The following is a 24,345-nucleotide window of genomic DNA, read 5'->3' on the forward strand; positions in this document are numbered from 1 at the left end:
CGATACTTTACGAAGTTTCATCCAGACACTTGTAGTTTTTAAAATACATTATTTTAAACCCCTCTGACCGTTGACCAAACATATGTGGCAACTTCATGGCTGAGTTGGACAAAATACGTGAATTTCACGCGTATAATGAGAGTAAGTATAAAAAAGTTAAACTAAAAATGATTATAATAAGAAGAAAAATAATTTAAAATCTGATGTGGACTATGATGTGTCATCCACTATGATGTGTCATCCACATCGTGTGTTTGAAGAACACGCGAGGCCGAAGGGGTTTAAAATAATGTGTTTTGAAAACTACAAGTGTCTGGATGAAACTTCGTAGAGTATCGGGAGCGGGATGACAAAGCGGGACAAGTAGAAGTGTTTATTAGGCTACTTTGCCTTTGTTTTATAAAATTGAAAGAGGTTTTGGGAACGTGATATTCACGCACCGCAATGAATCGTGAAGCAAGCCGATAGATAACACTAATAGATGTTCCCAACAACCACCAAAAATCAGAGAAGAAAAAGCTGCCATTTGAAACACACCTTTAATCTTCACACAGTTGTGGAAAATGGCGGTAGCTTCAACTTCTTCTTTAGCTTCTCAACTCTCTGGCCCCAAATCCTCCTATTCATGTCCTCAGTTCTCTGGCCTCCGACCGTCTTCTTTGAACTCTGTTTCCCTTTCCACTACTCGATCCTTTTTCCAAAATGTTGACTCTCACCTTCGCCTTTCTTCGTCTCAGAAAGGTTGCAGAGCCGTCGTCACCATGGCCGGCTCCGGCAAGGTAAAACCGCTTAATTGAGTTTTTTAGATGAGATGATTCACACATTTATAATACATTCATTGCGGTATTACATTTTTAAACTTGATGTTGATTTGTTGAGTTGGTGAATGTTTTTACTGTTTTTACTTTTACTGAAATTCGAGAAAGATAATAAAAAGGCTGCTTTTTTGGGTAGTAATTTGGATCAATATCATTACTATTTAAAAAAACAGCAAATCATAAGCAAGAAATAAGTATTTTGAAGCTGTAATTTGGGGGTACCTCTTTGTTACATTGTTAATTGAATATTAATCAACTACGCATAAATCCTAAACTAGTTGAAATTGGCTTATGCATAGACTGTATAGTGTTCAAATATTACATTTCTGTGACAAACAGTGATTAGAGTGTGGGAAAAGGTATTCTCCAATTTAGAGGTAGTAAAAATCTTAAGTTCCTTGTATCATTGTTAAATGAAATGTTTTGTTTCCTTAGAGATATAGAAGTGAAAAAAGAGAATTTGTTTACAGAACACATATTGTTGGAAAAAATTAGAACTTTATGCCCCAACCACAGCCTATCATTTATTGTAGCAACTCAACTTGACTGTTTGTTCCAAACCAATTACATTAGCAGCAGTTGATGTTCGAAAAGGGCGAAAGAATTTCTCTTACTAGAAGAAATCTTCCCATCTCCAAGTAGAATATACATAGAGAGACTATCTTAATGAAGTCTCCCACCACCACTAACCACCTAATATAACCAAGCAACTTACAAGATTGCTTGTTTCTGCTCAACTAGGGAAATATTTGAACTATTCCTTCATAACAGGAGCTCACTTTTGTTAATAAATCAGAACAGAAGTTGAAACTAAAGAGAAAATAGAGGGGACAACAAAAAGTTAAGAGTTGGTTTTGTTAAACAGCAAATGTGAAATCTGAAACTTCGAAAAAAGAGGAGAAGTGAAAGTACTTGCAACCCATATCGGTACAATGGTCTTTCCTGAATAGTAGCTTCCTCTACCCTCCTATAACACACTTAAACTTTTAAAGTATTCGCCTTTTCCTATTGGATGTCTGATCTTAGCTTTCTTCTTGCTTGCAGTTCTTTGTTGGTGGCAATTGGAAATGTGTAAGTATGACATATTACTTCCTCTTCTCTCATTATTTAATCGAAACCACTCCTTGCATTCTTTATGACTGGTGGCATGTATTCCCCACGCGCTTCATCTTCATTATGTTCATCCATGTTTCTCTCAGAATGGAACAAAGGACTCCATAAGCAAGCTTATCTCTGATCTGAACAGTGCAAAGCTCGAGTCTGATGTTGGTGAGTTTTTCCATGCTGTTCACATCCCATTATCATCTATTTTTCCATGTTGTTCACATCCCATTATCATCTATGTGTATGTTTATATCAACATTTCTATGAAGCTGTCCTGATGGCTTTCTACCCTATTAAGATTTGATTACGGAGTAACATTTGTAAGCTTGTAATAATTGCCACAATGATCTTAGTTTGCTGATTTCTACTTGTCTCCCTTAGTTCAGCATGGCTTGTTGTGCGTATCGCTTTCATTGTTCTGTTCAAGGATGATATCACGCTGTTTGTCAAGATCACTCGGATAACACCTTGCTCTTGTTTTCTTTTTTGCTTGAATTTGCAATCCGGAATAATTATTTCCATAGTCTTGGTGAAACTGGTATGATTGGATATGATTATACAAGGCTTAATAGAAAAATCAGAAAATTTGGAGTTGCAGAAGGTCTGGGTTGGTGTGTGTTTGTGTGTGTGTGTGGGGGTGGGGGGGGGGGGGGCGAAGTTTGTTGTATATATTGTGAAAATTTGCAATCAGAGTGTTGAGACGCTGCCTATCCACATGTCCTGTTGATGCTCAGCCCTTTACAAACCTAGAGGCTAGAACTGCAGTTAAATATTGGAAAACAAGTTCTCTTAGATGTTCTAGCCGTAGGACTCAGAAGGAACCCATGTTAATTAGCTTGCTCAAAGAATGTTAAAGTAGGCATGAAAAGGACGCAAAAAAAGAAAAGAAAAGAAGATGATGCTTATGTTAAGGTGTTTCTTCTTTGCAGTTCTGCTGCATTTCAGATAATTCAGTTTCCTCCACTCTTACTCTCATTCTCTTTGTTTCTTCTTGCATCGCTTCCTCTTTCGGCTACGTAGTACCAAAAGAAAATTGTTGTAGTACCAATATATGTAATTGGATTGTCCATGGTCCTAAGTGTCATGGACCTTTGGTATGGATAGTCCAGTCCTCTCAAAGTATCCACACTTATGGTTGCTGCATTGTAATATCAAACCCACACAAAAAGAAGACACTTTTTGCCACCTGTGATGTTGAATTTTTCATCTTCTTCGGTCAATTTATCGACAATGCTGAAAATGCTATTAGTTCTGTAGCATTTAGATAGATATGCTATTAATTTTGTAGCATTTAGATAGATATTTCTGAATCAGTTGCTAACACAAAAGAATCTGTCTTTTTGAAAATTTGCAGATGTGGTTGTAGCACCTCCCTTTCTGTACATTGATCAAGTAAAGAGTTCACTAACTGATAGGATTGAGATTTCTGCTCAAAATTGTTGGACTGGCAAAGGTGGAGCTTTCACGGGTGAAATCAGGTTAAGCGCCGTTTTAAGTCAAATCTAAATTAGTTAATGCGCCAAAATTGCTATGTTCTTCAGTATATGCTTGTCACGACCCGGATTTCCCACCTTCGGGAGCCGTGATGGCGCCTACTAATAGGAGCTAGGCAAGCCAATTAATTTAATACCTCTCTTGACAACATCAACAATATAAAGGAAGACGAGACAATTAATATAAAAGCGGAAGTCTCAAAACATAAATAACTGAAACCAAGTGCGGAAACTCAAATACATCTCTACCCAGATCTGGTGTCACTAACTCACGAACTTCTACAGAATGCTAAATACAAAGTCTGAATAAAACACAGTACTATCTGATCCGATACAAAGGAAATCAAACGAAAAACAAGGATAAGAGAGACTCCGGGCCATGCGGACGTCAGCAAGGCTACCTCGGGAATCTCTGGACTGAAGTCAGCTCCCAATGCTCCTACTGCTGTCCAAAAGCTCCTGCTCCGGTACTGTGATCTGTGCAAAAAGATGCACGGAGTGTAGCACCAGCACAACCGACCCCATGTGCTGGTAAGTGCCCTAACCCCGGCGAAGTAGTGACTAGGCTAGACAGGACTACCAATCAACCTGTGCAGATATATATATATACAAACACTACAAAAAAAATAACAGCGGAAAGTAATAATTAAGACTGGGAGGGGAACATGCTTTTGGGGATAACAGATAAAATAGAACGGTAGGAATAAATAAGGAAAACTACAACTAATCTCTTCTAACACAGAATACGTGGTCGGCGTGCCACACGATCCCATTTCATAATATATAAGTGGTCGGCGTGCCACACGATCCCATTTCATAATATATAAGTGGTCGGCGTGCCACGCGATCCCACTTCATAATATATAAGTGGTCGACGTGCCACACGATCCCATTTCATAATATATAAGTGGTCGGTGCCACACGATCCCTTCTCAAAATGTATATATGATTCCCGACAAGGGAACAAGTATCAATTCAACTATCCCGGCGAGGGAGAATACAAGTAAACAGCTAGTTCCCGGCAAGGGAACAACGACAATAACTTACACGTCCCGACAAGGGAATAATTACATCTCTTTCTCTTTCGTTCATTTCTTACTTCCTAACCAAGTCATAATTCGAGCCAACGCTCCAAGGAGTTTACAAGCCATATTTCCTCTTCATACTGTTCACATTATATAGCAACCATCAATTAAACAAGGAAGAGTCACTACAGAATCCCAAATAAGCACAAATAAGGACTCACGGTCATGCTAGACACCGGTGTATAGATACTCGTCACCATGCCTATACACCGTACTCCACATTTAGCAATTAGCAAATAATACTCTAATCCTATTCCCTCAACCCAAAGTTAGATCAAACACTTACCTCGAATGCTCCAAACTCAACTCAAGCCTCTAGTATAGCTTTACCCCTCGAATTCGGCTCCAACTCAGTCAAATCTATGAAATAATGACTTTATAATATCAATAATAGCTAAACAAACTAAACCCAAAGCCTAAATATAGATTTCTAAGCTTTCTTCCCAAAATCCCAAAAATCGACCCCGGGCCCGCTTGGTCAAAACCCGAGGTTCGAACCAATTCCATGTTACCCATTCCCCCACGAGCCCGGATATACAATTTATTTTCAAATTCGACCCCAAAACGAGGTCTAAATCAAAGAAAATCGAAAAACCCTAACTCTACCCATTTCCCTAATTTTCTACCATTAAAACCCTAAGATTATTGATAAAAGTTGATGAAAACACTAGATAATGGAAAGAAATCAGTTAGTAAGTGCTTACTTGTGATTTGAGAAGAAAATCTCTTGAGAAAATCGCCCTAGTCTTCTAATTGTTGAGAAAGTTTGAAAGAAAATTGTTGAAGTTATGTTTTTAAAAGAAAGACTCACTGCCCGACTTCCGCATCTGCGGTACAGGGGTCGCACCTGCGCCACCGCACGTGCGGAAAAATGGGCGCTTCTGCGGAAATGGCTAGGCCCCGCCGGAGCCGCACCTGCGAAGAAAAGATCGCTTCTGCGGACCGCATCTGTGGGGTAGGAATCCACATCTGCGAAGGAGACCGCATCTGCGACCCGCTGTTCGCACCTGCGAGTCCGCATCTGCGGCCAAAGGACCGCAGGTGCGGTTACACCAGAACTGGTGCAGCACCAGTGATTTTCTGCAATTTTTCTCTAAGTTCAACCACCCCGAACACCCCCGAAAACACTCCCGAGCCCTCGGGGCTCCTAACCAAACACGTACACTAACTCAACAACACCCTACGAACTTAACCGTGCGATCAAATCGCCAAAATAACATAAAAAACGAGGAATCAAACCCCAAAATCATTACTTTTTCATCAAACTTCATAGACCTTCATTTTTAGATATTTAGGTCCGAAACACGTCAAACGACGTCCGATTTCGACCAAATTTCATAGGAAGCGCTTAAACCACATATAAGACCTGTACCGGGCGCCGGAACCAAAATACGGGCCTGATACCAATACTTTCTAATCCATTTTCATTTCAAATTTCCATCTTAAATTCCAGAAAAACAATTTCTTTTAAAAATTCATTTCTCGGGCTCGGGATCTCGGATTTCGATTCCGGGCATACGCCCGAGTCCCATATTTTTCTACGGACCCTCCGGGACCGTCAATTCACGGGTCCGGGTCCGTTTACCCAAAATGTTGACCAAAGTCAACTTTAATCATATTAATATCAAAATTCATCAATTTTTATACAGAATTCATATTTAAGCTTTCCGGCTACGCGCTCGGACTGCGCACGCAAATCGATCAAGTAAAAATGAGGTTTTCAAGGCCTCGAAAGCACGGAATGAAAGAGAAAACAGGTGATGACCCTTTGGGTCGTCAAAATGCTGGTTGTGCTAAGTCGTCAAAGTTTGGTTTCGAATACGAGCTTGCAGTGTTTCCAAATTTCTGAAAACCCAGACCAAGATTTACTTAGGAAAATAATTTTGACTTGACAGTGATGGCTAATGAATCTATCCACAAGCTTACCTGATACCCAGTTTAGTTCTAATTGGTTTGGATCCTTCCAAGGTGCATCAAACATCTCTTTTTCTTCTATGTTTTAATAAGAAAGTCTTAACTAGATTTGACCAATATAGAGCCTGCATGATTCAGTAGTTCAGACCAGAAGCCCCTTTATGTGTTCTCCCTATGGTTATTGTTATCTGACTGTAGGATTTTGGAGTTCTTACTGTGTCGGGTTTCAGTTCGATATTACTTTATTGTATTCCATGCAGCGTGTTGTATAGTCAATTAGTCATCAAACTATGACATTTGAACCTAAGCTGTATACCTTTGAACTGAACTTGTTTTACCCCCCACCCCCACCCAGAAAACAAGACATGGTTCCTTAGGTAATGATTGGCAGGGGGCACAATTTCTTTCATTGTCATGACGTATGACTTCAACATATGTAATAAATCAAGCATGGGGCCAATTACTCTCCTGTTAATTTAACTCCTTTCACTTTATAATATATTTTCTTTCACATCTGTAGTGTGGAACAGTTGAAAGATCTTGGCTGCAAGTGGGTCATTCTTGGGCATTCTGAGCGTAGACATATAATTGGAGAAAATGATGAAGTAAGGCTTTTCGTAAGAACTATTAGATTTATGGAACTTATGAAAGAGCTAAGTTATTTGATCACGAGTGGAGCAAACTAAAGCTTTTGCCAGGTTTTGATGATACTTCGCTGTGCATTGAGCTGTTCATTCAGGACTTGACTGGGCCATTCTGTCGTGCAGTTTATTGGGAAGAAAGCTGCTTATGCTTTGAGCCAGAACATTGGAGTTATAGCTTGTATTGGAGAGCTATTAGAGGAAAGAGAAGCGGGAAAAACTTTTGATGTATGTTTCCAGCAATTGAAGGCTTTTGCAGGTCAGGTTTTGCTAATTATGTTCTATAAAAACAAAAAATTAGTCACTTGGGGCAGGGATGGATTTATATTTCTTGACTTCTCTTGATGAATTTATCCCTGTGCTAAAAGCATTACATGCGAAAGCTTTATCTTTCTTAAATCTGCTTGATTGAATTTTTCGGTGATGTCCAGATGCTTTACCAAGTTGGGATAATGTTGTCATTGCATATGAGCCTGTATGGGCTATTGGAACTGGTAAAGTGGCGACACCTGAGCAGGCTCAGGAGGTGCATGCAGCTGTTCGTGATTGGCTTAGTAAGAATGTCTCAGCAGAAGTTGCTTCCAAAACACGCATTATATATGGAGGTATTCCTTGAATTTGAGTGTTGAAATCACATATAAATAACTTCTCTTCTCCATGTTTCCTTCATGAGAATGTATGAGTTGTTAAAACTTTAAGATTGCATCTGTGTTTTGGTCTGGTATCATGTCAACTAGGTATTGAAAATTCTCCTCTTCCACTTGAATTATGTGGAGCCTTAGGGTGTCAAAATTTGCAGTTGTAAACTGTTCTTTTTGTTGAATTTTATTTCATTTGTTTTTTGAGGATTTTTTTTTATTTTGAAGTCAGCAAAGAACTTTGATGCATTGTTAAACTTGAGACATTGTCTTCATTAATTTGTCTGTCTCCTGAAAAGGTCTATCTTGTGTTCAAAATCCTGTTTGCACCTTCTTAGCTGTTGATATGCCTAGGTTTTTTGTCACTGACAAGTGATCGGTATGGTTCCTAAAATTGTAACTTTTTGACAGGCTCTGCTAATGGAAGCAACTGTTCTGACCTTGCAAAGAAGGAAGATATTGATGGCTTTCTAGTAGGGGGTGCTTCCTTGAAGGTAAACCTTGTAATTGCTAAGTAGATGCATCTAGCTGGTAATATTTCTTAATTTCCTTGTCAACTGTAGAATATGGAGTGTACCATATTTTAAGTGGAATCAGTGGAAATGATTGAAACTTGCATGAGTTATGTCCTGGACAAAAAAATAGAAGTAGCATATGGCTAAGCTGTTGAACTTTAGCTGCCAAGATTCTCTGGCATTTGTAGAAAAAGAACCATACCTAGAAGCTGTTGTTCCCAGTGACTATATACATTGGCCTACCCTATTTCTTGGACACAACATTCTTTGGTTTTGGTGGGCAGCTACTGCAATCTCCGTGGAGACCCTAAGTTGGTCCGGAAAGAACTCTAGCAACATGTGTAGTTTAGTTTGAAGAACCTTGATAGTCTGAGTGCATGGCGCTGTTGCTTGATGCAAAATCAAGAGCTTGGTGGTTGAAGGGAACTGTGGGGTGCATTGAGGAAGAAGCTGGCTGGAGGTCAATTAAGTAGGACCAGCAGAAGTGCATTATATGGGTTTTGCTAGCCCCTGTCAACTGTTGACTGGTCATTATGCTGTGTGAATATGATGGCAGGCGAAAGCTAAGACGCTCATTTGAGAAATGCAGCGCAGACACCTTGAAATGTCTGGGACCCCACTATTGCTGTTATATAGGGCATAAAGTTAAGAACTGATCGGCTATAGGTGGTGGTTGTACCTTATAAATTTACATGGAGATAGATAAAGTAGGTTGCGCAACGAAATTAAACATTGCAATTAGTTTGATTAACTGTGTAGTAAACCAACACAGTTGGTCTGCATATTTCTTTCTTATTGACACTGTCAAAACTGAGCCCTCCATTTGAAAAAATTTGTTGAAGATTTAAAGCTGACCTGCATTTTAGAACTTCTCACTAAGCTTAATATTCTATGTTGCAGGGTCCTGAGTTTGCCTCCATTGTTAATTCTGTGACATCCAAGAAGGTAGCTGCTTGATCATTTATCATGGGTTGTCGTCGTGGAAAATAAATGGCTTAGAGAAATACCAGTGCCAGAAGAATCAGAGACCAATTTAAGAATGAGTTTTGACTCATGGAATTTTGATAACTTTCCAACTCTTCATTTGTAACTTCTCATCCATCACATTTAATAGGGAAAAGGGTCAAAATTGCCCCTCTACTGTTGTTTATTGGTTACTTGTGCCACCCGTTATACTTTTCGGTCATTCTCGTCCCTGGGTTCGACGCCGAGGAAGCCGATCCACGCCGTATCAACATGGGTTCGACGGCAACCGCCAAAGGTGAAGGCTTTCCTGGCAGTGGCCGCCATGCCGGCGGCGTTAGTGCTGCTACGCCTTAGTTCATGAGTTCATTTTCTGCTTTTGTTACTTAAACTACAATTTGGTTTCAGATGCTCGAGGCCACCTTAGTTCAGAAAGGAAAAGTAGGTTAGGGAGAAACCATGTGCAAAGCATATACTCTGATACCACCCTTGTAAGAAGACAAGTGTATTTCTTTGGAGAATGAATTTCTGGCCTCCATATCAACGTTAGGAAAACAACTTCAGTTATAAACAAAGTTGCAGAGTATGTCCGTGGATTATTGCAATCTTGGTCATACTGCTTATGTTTATTTTGTTTTTCTTTATGTCCTGCCTTTCTGTCCCTCAAATGAGTCGTCAAAGAAGAAAGAATAGAGTGAACTATCTCTACCATAACTCGGCCCAACCTATTATTAGTATCTGATACATACTATAGTGTGTTACATAGTCCCAGCGCACTGCATGGTATGATCTCAAGCAGAGGCGTATCCAGTGTAAAAATTATGGGTTCAACTGAACACATAGCTTTCACTCGTGCCCTTTATTTTTGTCTAAAAAATTAATAAATACGTACAAATAATAAATTTTGAACCCATTAAATTAGATGAGAAGTGGTAAAATTGCAAAATCTGAACCCATAAAGTATAAATCCGAGACCTGCCTCTGATCTCGAGTACCACCACCAGAATGTAAGCTTATATTGCATAGCCACATACAAACAGCAAGGACGTGGCCAGAAATTTGGCTCAATGGGTAAGGATGTAGAGCGTGAGTGTGGATTAGGGTAGGCACACTTGACAAGTTCAAACCTTGCAACTGAGTGAAGTCTGGAATTTAAGAAGGTAGATGGACAGGCTATACTCCCTCGGGTTCCAAAGCTGTGAGCGTTATTGGGATGTGATCAGTCAATTCGCAGTGGATTTCTCAGTTATCAGAAAAAAGTAAGAATATTTGCATTAGCACAGGATAAAATGAGATTGCCTAATAGCTTTATTCTAGAATATGAATCTAAATGTTATCGTGGTTGGCTGGTTATATATAAAACTTCTTTAAAATGCAACACTTGACTTATAAATGCAAGTGATTGCAAATTGAGTACAGAAACTACATTCACTTTGCTCACTGCTCTTATATAATTAATGAGAATTATCTAAATTAATGAGTATTGAACCTACGGACAATCCATCGCTAGGTTCTAAGAAAACGTTTGATCAAAACTCTTTTTCCTTAACATGTAGCAGTGGCTGGGGGGGGGGGGGGGGGGGGGGTTGCATATTTCTATGCCTACTTTATAATTCTTAACAGAATCTCGCTCATTTTTCCCAATGTTCGTGCACTGACATGTAATAGTAATACTCTACAACTCAAAGTGACCGCAAAGACAATAATTATACGGCCCTTGAATCATCAAATAATTGAAAAGAGGCATAATACTTCTAGCCATACAGGTACAGGGGAACACCCAAGGCTCGAGCTCGGCAAAATCGTTTTTGTACAAAATGTGTCAGATTTTGCTGAAGGGCGTGTATACAGTTTGCTACAACATTAGCAGCTGAGCACAAGCAAACCTTAAATCTTCACACTTCGCTTTCATTAGCCTTCATCCCTTGGTCTTGAAAAGTGGATCAAGAGCGGCATTGCTGTTGCGCGTGCTGCAATTGAACAAAAAATCTTGATCTCTTGGAATATATTCTCCTCTAAGCAAACCATCTTGCAAGCCTTAAACCTCGAGAGCAATGCTGCAATGTCGAGGTTGCTTCACTGGCAATATTACTATGCAATTCTTATTTGTTTCCTCCACAATGCAGACTTTGCTCGCAAAAGCAATAGTTATACAGATCCTCCACAAGGAAGACTTAGCCAACAAAGGTAGTTAAAATGATCAATCACACTTTTCCTTCATATTGGAAATGGACCTTGTAATCATGTTGCAAAGTCGCAAGGGTGCTTCTGCAGGGCCCCTCTGTAAAGAAAATAAAATAAAAATAGTGAGACAACTAATAGCTCAAAATTCTTCAAACTTAAGAGCAGGTTGAGATTGCTCACCTCCAAATACTGTGTGAAGACGTTGAAGATCATCTGCTGAACAAGCATCTATTAAAGCATAGACACCAGGTCTTAGAGCTTCATCAATTTCCCTTCATAGTTAAAAGGAAAAAATCATTAAAGTTGGAAAACAGGAATCAAAAATGCAAATCATATTTTGCCTCTAACATGAAATCAAAAGTGAATACAACAAAAAGTTACCGGATGATTCCATTTCTAAGGCGACCATATCCGCAGTAAACCCATATGTAGCAAGATAGGAATTGAAAACAATGGTCACCGTAGACATCTTTTTGCTGCCTAATCTGCAAAATGGAAAAGGAGCAGTCATCGTATGAAAGATACAAACAGTGAAAGCAACTAATGCATTGATGACCCAAATCTGAAACTTGCACTAGTACCCTTCTAAAGAGTAAATGAGACAAGAAACCAACTTCTCATATTATCTGGAATCAAAAGAGAGGAGCGGTAATATGCTTCCTATGTTTTCTAGTTTCAACAACCTCAGAACTTTTCTCTTTGTGACAAATAGAAGTAAAATTTATTAATAACATTCAGTACGAAGCTAGTAAACGAATCCAAATAAAAAAATATTCAGTACCAAGCTAATAATGAATGGGAACAACCTCAAAACTGATTGATGACCAAATCAAGCTTACAACTAACATGTTCAAGAAATCCAAAAAGGAGGATGAAGCTCAAGGCAAGTTCATCCAACAACCAAGTAGTGGTCGATGAAGTAGGGTGAAAATCATGAAGTCTTAGGTTCAAATCCCAGCGGAGGCAAAAGCACTAGGTGTTTCTTCCCATCTGTCCAAGCCTTGGTGGTGGACAGAGTCAACCGGTACCTGTGCTGGTAGAAGGTTCGTTATCAGTGGAATTAGTCGAGGTGTGCAAAGTTGGCCCGGACACCACAGTTATCCCAAAAAAATTAGAGCACTGTTTATAGTATGCTCGACTTTTGCCAGGGCCAAGAATTTCGAATCATAAACCGCTCATCAGCCTAAGCATCAGTATCCACAATCAACCTTTAAAGCCCGAAATCCATCTGCCTTTTACTCCCATTTTTTCAGAAGAGCAAAAAGGCAACATCCATATATGATGCAGGCAGGAAGTGCTTGGATCTGGTTAACCCAAAGTTCAAGTATTTGAAAGCTCCACTATTGACAGGGTAGAATGTACAAGTAACCTTACCTCTTCGTACACCCTTCGAAGGAAACTGGCGCATTTTACTCCTTCTTGCACTTCCCATCCAAAATAATCTCCTTCAACTGGACTAGTGCATACCATCTCCAAACAATTAAGGAGCCTGCCAACTGAATCTTCCAGAAGAGCGATGCAGCGCCGTGCCTCACTACACATTAGAGCGAAAACCAAGATAATAAATCAGGATTTATAAGGGAAAGATTGCTCAACGTCCACACATCTATAACGAGTCTTTCTCTCTTTTAAATTTCCCCAGGAATCATCATAAATCACTACTGTGAAAAATAAGGAAAAGTCCATGAATATTTCTGAGTTGAAGGAAACAAGAATAGGAGGCAGCAAACCTTCTGTGATGCTTAAGAACATTACACAGCATGCGGCAGCATGCCGCATATAACTTTATGCAAAATTGTCTATCCACAGCACTTCTTTCGGTTCGAGGAACCTCAGTTTCTCCGAACATCAAGCCTCCTGTATAATTAGAACAAAGAGGACCTTTGGATATCCAAAGCTGGAAAATACTCTGAAATATTGCAGCAGGCATATGCAATAACTGCCCAATATGGCATGCTTCCAATTGGAAGAAGGCGTGTTTGGCAGAAATTTTTGTCAGCACCGAAATGCACATAAGACAGACAGAGCCAGGGTCGGGTTCAGCAAAATCTTTCCTGAACTTAAGATTTCTGAAAAAGATCTTGGGACCTTGCAAGTGCAGGACTATATTGAGTAGAGACGATACTAAGCTCTGGATATGCCTTTTGACCACAGCCAACTTCTTACGTCCTATAAAAAAGATAAAAAGGATAGATACAAAACCCCAAGTATAAGCACAAGTCTGACAAACTTAAGTATAGAGGCAAAAGTATTGAGACTTTGCTACTTAATATGAAGAAGAATCAACTCCCTAGACCACCCAACAGACAAACAAATAACAGCACAGGCTCCAGAGAGAACTCATGCATAAATAGAAATCTTCGCAAGTACTTTGCCTCAGAACACATTAATAAATTCCTAAACTGACCCATATAAAAAAAAAAAGTTCCTAAACTGATGTCCTCTTAGCCTCTTTATATGCCATGAAGAAACCCAAGGCAATTATTGTTCCTTTTGATTAATTTTGTGTTCTAAAAGTAAACACCCCCTGTGAAAAGATTCTTTAGAAAGGCGAAAAATCACGAATGGAAAGAATCAAAAGTCCCCCTTTTCCAGGGAAGCGATGCTATTCTCTTCCTTCCAGTCAACACGCTCCTCTTGTGAATTATCATTTATGACTTAAGTTACTCATCTGTCCAAACCAGAACTCTAATATTTCATGTTAATGCAGCACCTGGAGGATTTAGAAACTATTTACGCAGCCATGCTCTTACTCAAAAATATCCTTTCAGACCATTAGGATTTTTTTTCCCACATCCAAACCGTTAGTAATAGCATAGTGAGCACCTGATTGTTAGAGCTATTCAGTTAATTTCAAGTCGACAAGTACGACAACAAACAGTGTTTTCTTAACCTTCACAAGGTAAACTGAAAAATAAATATATCATCTCCTGATCTTTCTTGCATTCCAATGAGCTTGATTTCTCTCTTATTTTTAAACATCTGGACAAAATTATGCCAATATCTGTGAGAAAAAGATGCCATCATTTGCGAAGCTCAAATGACAGTAATGATTTTTGATGCAAAAGATGTGGCACGTATCTTGCATTTCTCTTAGTATTTGAAAGTAAACCTTGGATATAAAATAGTACTTACCTGATACAGATTCAAGAATCAAATCCAAGCAATCAATGCCTGCAGCAACATTAGCCGAGACCTTTCCTCCATCTGAACTTCCAGTAGTTACCTCATAGTTAATAATGCAGTGTTCCTGCACACCAACTAATGCTCTCTCAATAGCCTGAATAGCAGACAATAAATGCAATTCAGAAGATCTGCTGACAAAATTCGCAAATGACATCCTCAATCTGGATTTTAACTCATCCAAGTGATTTAGCCAATTGGAGTTGGGTAGGTCAAGTTCTGGCAGACCACTTAGCATCTTGGTACTTGATTCTATCTCTCGTGATGCTACAGTAGCGTCCTTCCCTTGTAACGATATGCACTTCCCCATGGCCCTCAGATGCAATTCTATTTGCTTGACAAAGAAATCTCTAGAAGACAAAGGATTAAGCAGTAGAAATATTTTTCCCAGCTCTCCAATGAACTTCACAACACCATCCAACCAAATAAAAGAAAACTGTTCTAGTGCCCCACTATGGTTGGCAAACTCAAAAAGCAAAACTTGAGAAACTCGGACTAGTATGGGAAGTAGACTCGACAGCAAGGAAGTAGACTTTGTATGCAACGAGAATTTTAGAATAGCTGAAGAAGCATTGAAAATTTGCCGCAGACAAAATGCTGCTTCAAGATTCTCTCCTTTGAAAAGTCCTTGTAACAGAGATTTTCTCAAATATTGTTGCTCAAAGTCTACATTGGCCAAAAGAGACTCAAAACCGGAGCCAGCGGAACCAGAATGCTGTTCTTCCTTATTCACAGAATCAACCTCATTAGCAGAGTCCCTAGATGGGTGAGTTCTCATTGGCAACAGTTTATTGCAAAATTCTGTCTCAATAGAAAAGTGGGTATTAGACAAACCTTGAGTGCATTGATCACTCTCAAGAAACAACAAATGCAAAACGGAGTTTAATAAGTCCGCACATGTTTTCATTGTGGACAGAAGTTTGAGGTTGCAGCTTGTTGATTCTATAAGAGGACTGCTACTTTTAACATCCAAATTGTCCATTGCAGAAGCTAGACCACATAAGAAGCCCTGAAAGCAGGAAACTACAGGTGAGACTTTTTCTATTTCCTGAAGCCCAGCTAGATCACCCACTTTTCTGTTAACAAACACTACATTTAGGGAGTCCAGCAAGTCCTGTGCATGTTCCATTAAGGTGTCAGCTACAGATAAAACACTTCTCCGTGCATCACCATTATCAAGGAAATCTGGACATGGATCATTTTCTTTCAGATCAGTCTCTTCATGGCCATCAACAGAACTGAGAGCTCCAGCATAAGACTTCCCAGCAGTCAAAGCAAGAATAACTTTAAATTGATCTTTGAACAGAGTCAAAAGGATGAAAGATGTGTGATCCATCAATGCGAAACTCATATGTTTCAATTGAGGAGAAGTCTCTCCAGAAATTGCACTCTGAAAACCATTTATCGCAGATAATGACTTCATAAACCAAATAACAGGAGAGCTCTCCGACAACAAGCAAGCTAGCAAGGATTGATGACCTTTCTTATCTTCGCATGATGCCAGTATTAGATTTTTAAAGGTTCTCCGGCAGGTCACAAGCAACCTCAAGAGCTCATAACAGTTGCGTAAAGCTACTGACCCATGCTGATCAAACAGGCAGCCAACTACAAGCCTGAAATATTTAAGCCTTCTTAGCAAAGCTTCAGCTGAAAACCAAAGATCTAAATGACAATGCAGAAAGACAATAATGCTTGATAGCCGGATAAAGGACTGGATCACTGGGGTTTAGAAAGTATCCCATGTTTCATAGTTACTGAACTCAAGACTGGACTACATTTTTAAATGCTTATCATGCAATTTCAGTATCATTTTGGTAACTTTTCACAAATAAGATTACAGTAAGAATTTACTAGCTTGAAGTTGTTAAGTCAATATTTAAAAGTTTTCCAAACGGCCAATACTAAAGGCATTTAAAGTCTGATGAGAACAGCAAAAAGGGGAAAGAGTGATATTACCTGTCGATATTGAGAATGCTAGTCGCATAAAGTGAGAACGATTTTGAACTAAGATGTCCTTTTGGTATCCAGCTCAAAAGGTTGAGAAATGCCCGGCATCTGGTGATTTCTGTGTTAAAATTAGGAGTTAGTTCCTTTTCACAAGCTTCTGCAGGTATGTCATTTAGTAAATGATGGATTGACTCTATCAGTAATAAGTCATTATCCTGTGGATGATCACGTCTGAAAAATGTTGTAGATGACTTTTCAAGCACATGTATAGCATTGTCCCAATCAGGTGAACTGTTTATATCAACTTCTCCAACATATGAAAATATTGACGACACAGACTTCTTCAAGATTTGGCAAAATCTGGATGCCATGTGCCTGCAAATGGGCTATCATAACATACAGTTAGAACACCACAAGAAGCTACCCAATAGAACTCAATAAGGTAACCAGACAGCACAATAAACAAAATGATAAACTAGCAAGCAGTAATTGGACTAAGATTATCCAATCTAATACACCTGGACTTGAGCAGTGTCCAAAGTACTGAACAACTTTGAGATGCTAATGTGGTCCCTTATGCAACTGACACAGAGAACTACATAATCCAGCTGAACATGGTCTACTTCTACCCGCAACCCATACTGGTCCTTGAAATGGGTGGATTCTTCCCTTTTATAAAAATCTGCCTCCAGGAGGACTCAAACTTGAGATCCAAATTGTAGCAGGCATTAAGAAACTACTACGTAAGTCAAGTTTGCATATCAGGATAGATTTCACATATGAATATGTTCCTGCGGGTGTTTCAATAACTAGATGAAATTTTACTTCAGTTTAATATCAAACGTGCAGTTATACCCATGAACCCTGCAGTTGAACCAAAGAGCATAAACCTGTTCCCTAGTCGTGTCATTCTTTGGCTGAGATTTTCTTACCTAAGGGATCAATAAGTAACATTTTTTTTTTGATAAGGTAATAAGTAACATTTTGCATGGAAAGGTTCTTTCAGAAAGTTGTGACATGTGATGCATGAAGATTTTGTTGGTCATTACTAAGCAAAAACTGTGGTAAATGTATGTGCTGTAGAAGCTACACAAGAACTTACTCTTTGTTCATATAAAATGGTGTTGCTCAGAAGTTCCACTGAGACCAAATGTCGGTTGACTCCAATCACGTAGCCAGAGTTCTCTATATGATTCCTGAGCTCGCTCATATTCGTGCTTAAACAAGGAAGGGAGTTCTGAATTAGAGCTAAAAGAAACTTCTTCAAATCTTTTTTAGAAGCATGAGGACACCAGATATCAACATTTTGGCAAATAATCCACCACAAAGCAGATGGAAACAGCTTCTCATCTATAGAGCCAATACCAAGATCCCATACCTCGGTTTCATACAGATAATCGAGATATGTATCCTTACGGCTTACTTGATCCACTGAGGACTTAGATATCCTATCTTCAGTCACTAATGAGAGATATCTCATCATGAATTCTGTGAGGCCTGCTGCCTCTTTCCTCAGAGTTGAGACATGCTTTTTCCACTTTTTAGTATCCTTGGAGTATGATGACAGACCAGCATCACTGTCTAACCTAGCCTGGACTAGATTATTATTCTTCTGAAGCAAGTAATCAATGGATTTCATTTGCCTATTTAAATCAACAAGTCTTTGAAGAGCCATACCACTCAACACATAAATAAGGGGACAGCAACCTATAACAGTGTGCTGATGACAAAACTCAGCAATAATATGTATAACAGCAGGAAGAGGAGCTGAAGGTTGGACAACCCAAGAAAAATAACTTTCGTCTTCCCAAACAGTCCTCTCCAGCCAGTCCTTTGCAGAATAAGCTGCAAAAGAATCAGCAATTGCTCTTGACATCGTCCTTGATGCATCTGGAGGCATCAGGCTAATGGCTTGTCTTTGCAAGCTTCTGCAAGACATATATAAACGAAAGAAAAAGACCAAAATCCAGCATACTGATAGGACGTCATTCCCAAGTGCAGTTGCCTTACTGAATGTTCTGTCCGTTACCAAAGGAAAGAACATGTTAAGAACATCTGGACCTTGCGAGACCAGGCTACTCAAACCAGGACGGATAACAGCCATCAAATCTTTCACGGAAAGAGCAATGAGGTTGCTATTACCGCTAGTAACAGTCATTGAGTCGAGAATAAGGGTATACACTTCAGTCAAACTTTTCCCGAAAAGCTCGGCTTTTAGATCAAAGCAAAGCGTGCCGCGATTACTCAAACATGGTTCTGCAGAATCACTCTCAGCAGGCAACTGATATTTGGATTTTATCCATTCTAGAGATTCTGTAATATCTACAATCAACTGTCGGATGCATCCACTTGCTTGGCCCTCAGGAATGGACTTGACAGCATTTCTGATGGAAAGTCTGAATTCTGGAGAGCACATTAACATGCTAAGAGAATTAGCAAATGAGTGATAGAGAAAAGAAGCTCTGGATGCTTCGTTGCTTCTGAATGATGATACTACTTCTCTAACAGCTTTGCTTAGCGTGAATATGGCAATGTTAACCTATAAAGTTCAGGATAAAACAAGGACCACAAAATAGTTCAATCCCCAAAAAATTAACAATAATAAAGCATGAAATTAGAAGTTAAGCTCACCCATTATCACTAGCACATAGGGTGCAGAAGAAGAAGGTGGATAGTGGTCATGAAGCTAAGATGTTATGTAAAGGTGTCATACCCTTCTAAAAAATTTAAGTTATCCCTCAACATCAAAATTAACTTTCTGCAACCTAGTCAAAGAAACTCCACAAACCTGTCGAAGTTCACTGTAGAGGTGAACCAATCTGCATCCAAGCTTAAGTACCTCTGAAGTCAGCAAATGCTGATCTGAAGCGCTCAGTAGAGAGTGACTACTGGCTGTAAGAGCAAGTATCATACCCCATAGTTTTTCTAGATCTTCCCCAACAACCTCATATTCAATATCCACTAAATAATGAATAGCAAGAAAAATTTCCTTGGCTGCTAGAATCAACACTTGCCCGGGTATTTGCTCTTCTGAAGCGGCAAATGATTGTAGTAATTGATTCATTTGGGCAGTAAGCGACATGATCGCATCATAAATTAACTTCAGAAATTTAAAGCAAGCTCCTTCTGATGTATCTTCAGTTCGTATATAAACCTTTTCCAGTACACAATTTGCAAGCAATTTATTGATAGATCTTAATGTGCTATTAACTTTCAAATACAGAGGTCCAGCTTCCAGTTTGGCTTGTGAGTGAGCATAAATCTCTGATAAGAAAAGTTCCATAATCTCTACAAAAAAATCAAAAACTGACTTTCGCGCTTCTGCATCCAGACCATAATAAGGAGGACTTTTTGAAATTGCAGAACTATTGGAAGAGCTCTTGAAAAAGGCAGCAGAATTGCCATCCTGGAACTTAAATGCGTCTGCACCGACTGAAACCCCATTTTTCCTACAAATACAATTAATGAACAGACGTAGCAGCTCTCCAGCACCACTGACTGCTGATGCATTCTTCCCGGTTATAATCTTCCCCAACTTATCAAATAAGTGTCTATGGTAACTTTTTATGAAAGTTTTCTCCTCTTTTGATTTTTTATCATCAGTATGTCTATACTTGGATGTACTTTGAAGGCTCAAAAATCCATCAATATGAGTTGGATGGAACAATGCCTGCGTTAAAACTTCTTCTATCAATACAAGTAGATTTCTTTTCCATTCTGGTTTGGTTTCAAAGGCATTAACATCTAAAGCATCCCACAAGATCACCAAATCTTCAAAAAGCTTATCTATAAAATCGCGGAAACCATTTTTACGAGTTGGATGGACTTTTAGAAATTTAGCAAATGGCTCAAGCAAGTAACAAGACAACTGCTTGGCAAAAATACCCGCCTTCGTGCCTTCAAGCTTATCATTGAGAACCTTTTGGACAGATTCAACCACTATACTAATCAATGAAATCCACAAGTCTAGATTTTCACTAGAAATACCCCCATGAGATGAGAACACTAAGGATATGCAATCAAGGACTATGCTATGTAACTCCAATTCTTCACTAACCATAGGCTCATCACCCAGACGTATCAATGCATCCCTTGAAACATATTGGACTACCCGTAACAAGTCCCTTAAGAAGTGTAATGAAACACCCATCTTTTTTGATTCCTCCAAGCAGAACTTGAAAATCACCCAACATTTGTAATCTAAATATGACCCTGCAATTTCCATCCCATGTTTGTCTCCTTCCACCCTAATTTTCTTTTCAGAAGAAACCAGTATTTTCTGAACCCAATTATTAAGGAAAACTATCACTCTCGAAAAGTTTACTGTCTGCATTTCCTCCCTGCTTTCACCTGTCCCTTCTGTTCTTGATTTCACATAATTATATGCCATCTCCAATTTTCTGCACTAGAATTAGTTTATTAGAAGAAAATCATCAATTCACTATAATCAAATGTGAGAACACTAATGTTTTGACATGAAATAATAGGTGGTGTCTGGTTCAGAAAGTTGAAGAACTTTTGCAACGAAAGCAAAATTTCAGTTTTTCGCAAAAGCTGCTTTTACACCAAACGCTAAAAGAGAAAAAAAATTCAGTTAGTTTTAACAGTTTCCGGAAAAACATTTGCAGAAACTCTTTTTCAATTTTTATGAACCACTCGCAACCTTAGATGTTCTGTTTTTTTTAATGAGTTGTTTTTGCATTCTTGTCCAACCATCAGTCTTGTTTTGTTCTTGTTTTAGGACAAAACAAACTCTAACATTGCTAACAGACAGCATAAACTAGTCAATTTATGATTAATCCTCACAATAGATGAGTCTAAAAAACATAGCAACATGGAAATTGATTGTTCATATAGCCGACCTAAACTAGCTTGGATTAAAGATAGTTACTTACAAGGTAAAAGTAAAGTAATCAAAAACATAAAGCAAGTTTCTCTTACAAGTAATAACAAAATCAGTTCTCCTAAAACCAAATTCAAACACTTGCAAGCAAAGCAAAACAACTCCAAACTAAGCTCCCGTTTGACCATAGATTTTGGCAATTTTTTTCAAATTTTTTTTAAAACATTGTTTGTTCATGGAATATAATCAGTTTTTTAAAAAGTTTTGACTTTTTTATTCAAGTTCCCAGAATTTAGTTTAGGGCAATTTGGGTGAAATTTTTTCTTCCGCTCACAAAACTTCTAAGTTTTTTCAAATAAAATGCATGTCCAAACTCAACTTCAACTTTGGAAAATTATTTTTCAAAGCAACTTCAAAAACTCTTTTTCAACCAAATCTATGTCCAAACCTAGCTAAAAACAAAACAAAACAGTTTTATAGTCAAAATATAGCTGAAGAGTGAAGTGAAGTAATAGTACTGACTGTTGGAGAGGGATAGAGTTATTCTGAAGAGACAAAATCAACTGTAGGTTTCTCCATGGGGAGTTATCCTGAAGCTTAAATGATTCTTCAATTTCAGGCAGAACTATTATTGGTTCTTCAACTTCGGCGGGCTGCTGGTTGGTGCGATGGGATTTTGAAGGTCTGTTATGGACTTGTTCTTCAACTTCATTGGTGGTTTGTTGCTTTCGTTTCTTCGTCTTCATCTTCTTCATCTTTTTGTGTTCTGATTTCGACTCACAATCCGCCATTGTTGTTAGGGTTCTAGGATGGAGTGAAGCAGCGTTTTGGGTTTTGGGTTTTGTCATTAGTGAGAGTTTGGGACTTTATACGACGTCGTTAGGAGGCGGGGGGGTTAACAACTACAAAGGCAAAGAAAACTAGTAGTTGAAATTTTATTACAAGAACTAACTTAAAAACTAAAAATAGATTGAGGACTTATAATGTAATGGTATATAATTTGTGTATAATTTTTATATATCGATAATAAAAGTCAAAAGATAAATATTGAATTCAATCAACTATTATCTTTTAATTTATTGTTTGTCTTTAGAAAGAAAAAAAAAATTGCTTAATCCAATCTTACCTTATGTGCCCAGTAGTGTACGCCTCTCCCTAATACGTAAATAGAGTTTCGTTGATAGAAACCTAAAGCTTGAAGCTTAAACCATATATAATGAGAAAATAGAAATACAAAGTTTATATAATTTTGTTCATATTAAATGTATGTTCCTATTCAACAAAAGCGTTACAAAAATATATTTAAAAGAGATTCACTGTAGCTGTCTTGTTGGATTTGTAATACGTTTGAATTTTAAATTTTCAAATGTTATGACCATTTATGGTTCGTGCTTGTTAATTTATCTTACTTGGCCTGTTTGGCCAAGCTTCTCAAGAGGTCAAAAGTGCTTTTTTTTCCCATAAGCATTTTTTTTTTCTAACTTGAGGCGTTTGACCAAGCTTTTTTGAGAGAAAAAAGTGCTTTTGGGAAGAAGCAGAAGCAGTTTCGGAGAAGCAGAAAAAAGTAGTTTCTTCCCAAAAGCAGAAGCAGAAGCAGTTTTGGCTTTTCTTCTTACCAAAAATGCCCTTAACAAAATATATCATATACCAAAATAACCATTAAACCTAATTGTCACGAACCCAGTTCACCCTCCATGAACATGTCGTGATGGCACCTAGTTCCTACAACTAGGTAAGCCTAACAGTGTGGAATAACAAATTAATATTTACGGAATAATTAATTAAAACTGAACATACGGAAATAACAACTGTATATAATGCCACTCGGCCCAAACAACTCAAACATATGCGGAAGTCTACAACTAAATCCCAAAACCCGGAAACTCACGGGAAACGCAGGCTAATAGAATGTAGTGATCTGCTCTACACCAGAATGTCTAACAACATGAAAGGAAAGAAAGGAACTATCTGCTAAAGCCGGAATAGAGTAGAGACTCCTGGTCTGCGGACGTAGCAGATATACCTCAAGTCTCAGCTAGAACTCTCCACCACGAGGATGATACACCTGGGAGGAAGTACCTGGATCTGCACATGAAAAATATGCGCAGGAAGGGCATGAGTACACCACATCGGTACTCAGTAAGTGCCAAGCCTAACCTCGGTTGGGTAGTGACGAGGAAGGTCAGGGCCCTACTGAGATAACATAATAAATAATAAGATAACAAAAACAGTTTAAATAAAGTCTACAACGAGAATTCTAAACCAGGTAAATAAGGAAGAACAGTAATAGAAAGCAAGGTACAATACAAGGAAAACTGCCATCAACAAGGAATAATAGTCGGGGATCTCTTGGTATCCCGAGGATCTCTTGGTATCCTCATCATATACACTAGGGATCTCTTGGTATCCCGAGGATCTCTTGGTATCCTCATCATATACACTAGGGATCTCTTGGTATCCCGAGGATCTCTTGGTATCCTCATCATATACACTAGGGATCTCTTGATATCCCGAGGATCTCTTGGTATCCTCATCATATATACTAGGGATCTCTTGGTATCCCGAGGATCTCTTGGTATCCTCATCATATACACTAGGGATCTCTTGGTATCCCGATGATCTCTTGGTATCCTCATCATATACACTAGGGATCTCTCGGTATCCCGAGGATCTCTCTAGAAACACATGTGCTAGGGATCTCTTGGTATCCCGCACCCTCAGTCCAGAATATCTCAAGTACAGGGGGATCTCCCGGGAAGCCGTCCCGTAGTCCCAAATTATACACACAACAACAAGCAACTCATAATCTCAGAATAATGCTAAAAGATCCGGACAAGAAATAGTAAATTCTAGCCTAACATGCTCCACAGAGTACAAATAGCACAGCTAAACAATTAGCAAGTATGCCAGATAAACATGAGTCTCTAAGCTAGCACAGGTATAAACTTACAGTTTAAAATGAACAAGTAAACATGAAATCTCAATTTAAATACTTCAAGTAGAAACGGGTTTACAAC

The 24,345-nt window shown here is 38.7% G+C and overlaps 2 protein-coding genes across 2 annotated transcripts; one reads left to right on the forward strand and one right to left on the reverse strand.

Moving 5' to 3' along the window:
* The first annotated feature begins 439 nt into the window (after positions 1-439).
* Positions 440-9,696, forward strand: LOC109216060 (triosephosphate isomerase, chloroplastic-like). The gene is made up of 9 exons (XM_019380186.1): positions 440-779; positions 1,863-1,889; positions 2,018-2,087; positions 3,277-3,400; positions 6,935-7,019; positions 7,182-7,314; positions 7,487-7,660; positions 8,105-8,187; positions 9,109-9,696. Exons 1-9 carry the CDS (start codon positions 564-566, stop codon positions 9,163-9,165), a joined length of 969 nt encoding a protein of 322 aa, XP_019235731.1. The 5' UTR covers positions 440-563; the 3' UTR covers positions 9,166-9,696.
* Positions 9,697-10,880: 1,184 nt separating this feature from the next.
* Positions 10,881-22,181, reverse strand: LOC109216059. The gene is made up of 10 exons (XM_019380185.1): positions 21,851-22,181; positions 19,274-20,885; positions 17,588-19,024; positions 16,495-16,871; positions 14,491-16,151; positions 13,086-13,524; positions 12,730-12,889; positions 11,737-11,840; positions 11,536-11,627; positions 10,881-11,452 (listed from the first exon to the last, which is right to left on the reverse strand). Exons 1-10 carry the CDS (start codon positions 22,174-22,176, stop codon positions 11,376-11,378), a joined length of 6,285 nt encoding a protein of 2,094 aa, XP_019235730.1. The 5' UTR covers positions 22,177-22,181; the 3' UTR covers positions 10,881-11,375.
* Positions 22,182-24,345: the final 2,164 nt, after the last annotated feature.

The sequence above is a fragment of the Nicotiana attenuata genome, unplaced genomic scaffold (genome assembly GCF_001879085.1).
Source record: "Nicotiana attenuata strain UT unplaced genomic scaffold, NIATTr2, whole genome shotgun sequence".
Taxonomy (NCBI): domain Eukaryota; kingdom Viridiplantae; phylum Streptophyta; class Magnoliopsida; order Solanales; family Solanaceae; genus Nicotiana; species Nicotiana attenuata.